We start from the raw sequence: 6365 nt of genomic DNA, 5'->3' as shown, positions 1-6365 counted from the left end.
TTGCACATTTAATAGGATCTCTCAGTTTTCAAGTACTGCAAATTGTAATTCAAGAAAATTTGTTTCCAGTAATGTTTTCCTAGAAATAACTTTGTACCTAAGATCCTCAGCTCGATGTGATCTCAAAATGCCTTCACCTCCAATTGCTAGAAATGGCTGGCATCTATATCAACTGTTTCCACAAGCATTTCTGTATAAATAGTTAACCTCCATAGATTCAAAACTACGAGGAACTATCTTAAAATATATATACATATATAAATATATATACACATATATAAATATATGTACATATAAATGTATATATACGTATATATATATACATGTATACACACACACACACACACACACACATATATATATATTTTATATGGAGTCTCGCTCTGTTGCCCAGGCTGGAGTGCAGTGGTACAGTCTCGGCTCACCGCAACCTCTGCCTCCCAGGCTCAAGTGATTCTCCTGCCTCAGCCTCCCAAATAGCTGGGATTACAGGCACATGCCACCATGCCCCCCTAATTTGTGTATTTTTGTTAGAGACAGGGTTTCACCATGTTGTCCACGTTGCTCTTGAACTCCTGACCTCAGGTGATCCACCTGCCTCGGCCTCCCAAAGTGCTGGGATTACGGGCGTGAGCCACAGCACCTAGCCTTTTCTTAAAATATTCTTACGAAATCTGTGGCTTGGAAGGGTTCAATTATTGAGAACAAAACCTCATTTTTTTTCCCCTAACACTTATTTTTATTTAGAAAATAGCTTTCACAATCACCATTCACTACAGAAGCATTTCACTCTTACAATAATAAGTATACATTTATTCAACCGACTGATAGAATTTCAACCTTCAAACCCTGCACGAAGATTCTCCCCTCCAAATTACTTCTATTATAAAATGCTTACGTGTGTTCCACAGCGACTATTCCAGTGTCACCATTAAATCAGAAATGACATGCCTGTTCATGATTCTTGAATTCAGGTTGTTTTAATATGACAGTAACCTACAGAGTCATGTGATCATTAATCACCCGCAAGTTCAGGGACGCCAAAGATGATCCCGAGGTAGGCATCTGGCTATTCAACTTCACGAGGCCGAAATGGAAGTTAAAGAGCTAACCTGGGCTGAATAGAAGATTCTGGCAGAACACTGACACTGAATCCAACCTTCACACATCCTCTGTCCACATCATTCTTCAGGCCTTAACTCTTTATTCTACATTCTCTAATAAACTTCTGTAGCTCTTCCCACCCACAGAGACAGCATCCCGAGAGCTCTGGGGAACACTCAGATGTCCTAACCACGTATTAACCTTGAGGTCCTTGAATTCCCCAGTTCCAGTGGTTTTCACCTCTGCTCCACGTGAGACAGCCCTTTCAAAGGGTCACGCCCAGGACTTGTCATCAGCCGAACCACGATGCCTAGAAACTGTAAGCTTGGACCATTCACTCTGTGGCTTTGGCTCAGCTCCATCCCCACCACCCAGCCCACCAACCTCATGGAGACCTCCAGTTTCTTCATTCCCCTCCTACCTCCTCCACCGCCCGCCTTCTGTCATTACCTTCTCCGCTTCGGCCCTGTGGCTGGGCACAGTAACCACTTTCATCAGCTCCTCCACGGTGCAGCCTGGCCCCTCAGCACCTATCCTTACAAAACGCTAAGCCAGGGTCAACCCAGCAGCTCCCATCCTGCCCCCAGCTGTGGACATACAGCCCACACAATGTAGATGAGCTTCACTACAAAGGCCAAGCCTCACACATTTCTCCTCCCCTCCATGGCAGTTCCAAACCCTCGCCATTCTCACGAAGTCTCACCCACTAATGCTCAGCAGACAACCTCAGCTTCTCATCCGGCCTGCCCCTGGATCCAAGTTCCCAACCCCCAGGGGAGGCCTTTCAAGGCCAGCCTCCCTCACATTCTGGGGCTTGATCTCAACCAGCCCTCAAACCAGCCCATATATATATATATAAATAAAATTAGAGACAGGGTCTCACTCTGTCACCCAGGCTGGATTGCAGTGACACGATCATAGCTCCCATCTCAGCCACCCAACTAGCAGAGACTACAGGCACACGCCACCACTCCCAACTAATTTTTCTAGTTTTTGTAGAGACAGGGTCTCACTATGTTGCTGAGGCTGATCTCAAATTCCTGACTTGAAGCAATCCTCTCACCTCAGCCTTCCAAAGTGCTGGGATTACAGGCGTGAGCCCGGACTGGACCTCTAACGGAAGCCTTAGGCACCCTTCCCTTCTCTCTCTGTACAATCTCACTTTCTCCTCACTATTTTCCTGCCACATATAAGCAAGCTGAAGACCCTCAAGCTCCTGACTCTGCCAGATGTGCCTCCCACCCACAGTGCTCTACACGGGGCACTTCAAACCCCACATGTCCAAAACCAGTCTCTCATCTTGCCCTGAAACTCCGCCTCTCTTATTATCTCAGTTCCAAGTTGGTCATCACCTAGCACCCAAGACAAAAACCTCAACTCCTCTCTCTCGCACCTCCCACGTCCAATCAGCCACTGGATTCAATCCAGCAGATTCAATTGTTTATATATTCTCAAATCCATTCCCTCGTCTCTGGACCCACATCTGTTTTTAGCCCTTATCCAGACTATTGGAGAGTGCGGTAGATTGTTTCCAAAGATGGCCTGTACCATTGCCTCCCATCTTTCATGCTTTCTGCAATCAGACCTTGCGGTGCCTGTCATCAAGAATTAGAGTCTTGGCTGGGCGCAGTGGCTCACGCCTGTAATCCCAGCACTTTGGGAGGCCGAGGTAGGAGGATTGCTTGAGCCCGGGAGTTCAAGACCAGCCTGGGCAACATGATGAAAACTCATCTCTACTAAAAATACCAAAATTAGGCCAGACATGCTCACGCCTGTAATCCCAACACTTTGGGAGGCCAAGGCAGGTGGATCGCCTGAGGTCAGGAGTTTGAAAGCAGCCTGGCCAACATGGCGAAAACCCATCTCTACTAAAAATACAAAAATTATCTGGGCATGGTGGTGTGTGTCTGTAGTCCCAGGTACTCGAGAGGCTAGGGCAGGAGAATTGCTTGAACCAGGGAGACAGTGGTTGCAGTGAGCCAAGATCACACCATTGCACTCCAGCCTGGGCGACAGTGAGACTCTGTCTCAAAAAAAAAAAAATTAGCTGGGCATGGTGGCATGCACCTGTAGTCCCAGCTACTCAGAAGGCCAAGGCAGGAAGATCACTCAAGCCCAGAAGATAGAGATTGCAGTCAGCCAAGATGGTGCCACTGCACTCCAGCCTGGGCAACAAAGCGAGACCCTGCCAAAAAAAAGAAGAAAAAAAAAAGGAAGTAGAAGAAGAAGGAGGAGGAGGAGGAGGAGGAGAAGGAGAAGGAGAAGGAGAAGGAGAAGGAGAAGGAGTCTAGGCGGCCAGTGACTGGCTTTGGTAGCTACAATGCAGAAGTGACACTATGTGGTTTCCTGTTAGGCTTTTTTTTTTTTTTTTTGAGATGGAGTCTCGCTCTGTCACCTCGGCTGGAGTGCAGTGGCTTGATCTCAGCTCACTGCAACCTCCACCTCTCGGATTCAAGTGATTCTCCTGCCTCAGCCGCCTAAGTAGCTGGGATTATAGGCATGCGCCACCATGCCTGGCTAATTTTTGTATTTTTAGTAGAGATGGGTTTTCGCCATGTTGGCCAGGCTGCTTTCAAACTCCTGACCTCAGGCGATCCACCTGCCTTGGCCTCCCAAAGTGTTGGGATTACAGGCGTGAGCATGTCTGGCCTAATTTTGGTATTTTTAGTAGAGATGAGTTTTCACCATGTTGGTCAGGCTGGTCTCGAACTCCTGACCTTGTTATCTGCCTGCCTCAGCCTCCCAAAGTGCTGGGATTACAGGCGTGAGCCACCATGCCGGGCCCCCTCTTAGGCTTTAAGAGTCTTCGCAGCTTCCATTCCTGGGTTTTCAGGTCTCTCCCTCTCCTCTCCAGTCGCCAAGCTTTGAGGAAGTCCAGGGTAGCGTGCTGGATAGTGGACCATGGCATTCAAAGCCTGCCCCGCTCCCTGTCTCTTGGCCGCACTGCCCACTGCCCCACAGTGTGCTCTGTGCTCTGTAATTCCAGACTTCTGGAGGCTCAGCCAGCCAGAGGTTTCATGTTTCAAATTTCACTCCCACACCATTCCCAATGTCTACGATGCCGTCTTCCACTCACTTTGTCTGGCTTGCTTGGAGTCTCAGCCTTCAAGACTCAGTTTAAGCTGGATATGGTGACTCACACCTGTAATCCCAACAGTTTGGGAGGCCAAGGCAGGATGATTGCTTGAGTCCAGAAGTTCAAGCGCAGTCTGGGCAACATTGTGAGACTTTGTTGCTACAGAAGATTTTAAAAATTGGCCAGGCATGGTGGCGCACACCTGTAATCCCAGCTACTCAGAAGGCTGAAGTGGGAGGACTGCTTGAGCCCGAGAAGTGGAGGTTGCAGTGACCTGAGACTGCACTACTGTATTCCAGCCTGGGCAACAGAGCAAGGCCCTGTCTCAATAAAACAAACAAGCAACAAACAGCAACAACAAAACCCCTCAGTTTAGCCTCCCAGGCCCTGTTGCTGTGCTCCTAAAGCACCCTGCACACCTTGATCACACTACCGGCCACACTGCACCGAAACCCCAGGTTCCATGACAGTTTCCCTGCTGACCACAAGCTACCAGAGGACAAGACTAGATTTTTTCCCTGCTTATATGCCCAGTGCCTAGCACATGGTAAACGCTCAATAAATGGTTGTCAATTAAACCAGACTTGCTGAATTCTGCTTTAGCCGATACTCTCATTTATCATCTGACATTGTTCCACGACTGGGAGTCTTGCTCCCAGGAGAGCAGCCATACTTTGGGTCAGGGATTGCATCCTGTATGTGTCATAAGTCAACAGACGCACAGAGTCAGGCCTCCATCTCTGGCCAGGTGACTCTGAGTCCCCTCCACAGCACTCACAGGTATGGAAGGGTGTCCGGTCAGGCAGGGAGCGGGTTTTCCTTCGGATTGGCAATGACTTTTCCATCTCTTCTTTCAAGATCATCTTTCCCAAGTTGGAAGTAACCTGAGGAGGGAGAAAGGAAGATGGAGCCAAGACGTAGACACTTGTTTCTTTTTTTTTTTTTTCTTTTTTTTTTTTTTTTTTTTTGAGAGAGGGTCTCACTCTGTCCCCCAGGCTGGAGTTCAGTGGCACAAACATGGCTCACTGCAGCCTTGACCTCCTGGGCTCAAGCAATCCAACCTCCTCAGCCTCTTGAGGAGCTGGGACCACAGGCATGCACCACCACACCCAGCTAGCTAATTGTTTTTTTGTAGAGATGGGGTTTCACCATGTTGCCCAGCCTGGTCTCAAAATCCTGGGCTCAAGCGATCCTCTTGCCTTGGCCTCCCAAAGTGTTGGGATTACAGGTGTGAGCCACCGTGCTGGGCCAATACTCGTTTCTTATCTCCAAAAGGTCCAGAGTCGGGCATGCCGCTGGCAGGACTGGGGACATTTCCGAAGTGGCTAGTTCGTGCTCTGGAGCTCACGGAGCCTCTCGTTCGTGACTGACACATGGCCACATTGGGTTTGGCCACCCTCGAGAGCCAGGAGTCTGAGCTGCTCGGTAGAACTCTACCATGGTGGCCTCCCTGTCCCTGTCCCAGGTCACCCTGCCCAGAGCCCAGGCCCATGTCACTGTCAATGGCTTTTCCATGGTTCTCCCTCCTCCCCTGGAGGCCCGTAGCCCATACTCTCCTTTTTGCTCTTCCCATGGATCACTCAGGCTGCTAGCGCCCAGCTCTGGTGGGACCATCCTTTTCTGTGCTTTTGATCCTAATATCAAGTAGTGTCCCCCAGAAAGCAGCATAAAGTCGAGATGTCCCTTCAAAAGCAAAAACCTGGGGTCTTGGCAAGAAGACGTTCCCCCACATATTCCAAAAAGCATGCTTTTTGGGTAGGAGCCCCTTCGACTGGCTACGGAGCCAGAACTTCTGTCCACAAAAAGACACAGGGTGGGCTGGGCACAGTGGCTCACGCCTGTAACCCAAGCACTTTGGGAGGCCGAGGTGGGCAGATCACTTGAGGTCAGGAGTTCAAGACCAGCCTGGCCAACATGACAAAACCCTGTCTCTACTTAAAAAAAAAAAAAAAAATTAGCTGGGTGAGGTGGTGGCGCACCCGTAATCCCAGCTACTCAGGAGGTTGAGGCAGGAGAATCACTTGAACCTGGGAGCAGAGGTTGTAGTGACCTGAGATAATGCCACTGCATGCCAGCCTGGGCAACAGAATGAGACTCCTGCACATGGGTAGAGGGTGAGGGGTGGCGAGATGCTACCTTACTGAGTTCCTCTCTCTGACGCTCCCTGAGAGCCTTCATTTCCTCT

At 49.3% G+C, this 6365-nt stretch overlaps 1 protein-coding gene across 1 annotated transcript in view; it reads right to left on the bottom strand.

Moving 5' to 3' along the window:
- Window positions 1–6365, bottom strand: part of DMTN (dematin actin binding protein) — a 25830-nt gene that overhangs the window by 4102 nt on the left and 15363 nt on the right. Inside the window, exons 6-7 of the mRNA XM_011968778.1 lie at window positions 6317–6363; window positions 4959–5064 (exon numbers count right to left, since the gene is read on the bottom strand). Of these exons, the coding sequence (XP_011824168.1) occupies window positions 4959–5064; window positions 6317–6363 (153 nt within the window). The remainder of the gene's footprint in view (window positions 1–4958; window positions 5065–6316; window positions 6364–6365) is intronic.

Source organism: Mandrillus leucophaeus, unplaced genomic scaffold (genome assembly GCF_000951045.1).
Source record: "Mandrillus leucophaeus isolate KB7577 unplaced genomic scaffold, Mleu.le_1.0 Scaffold86, whole genome shotgun sequence".
Classification (NCBI taxonomy): Eukaryota; Metazoa; Chordata; class Mammalia; order Primates; family Cercopithecidae; genus Mandrillus; species Mandrillus leucophaeus.
Note: the sequence above shows the minus strand (reverse complement) of the source record. Positions and strands in the feature narration are given on the sequence as shown.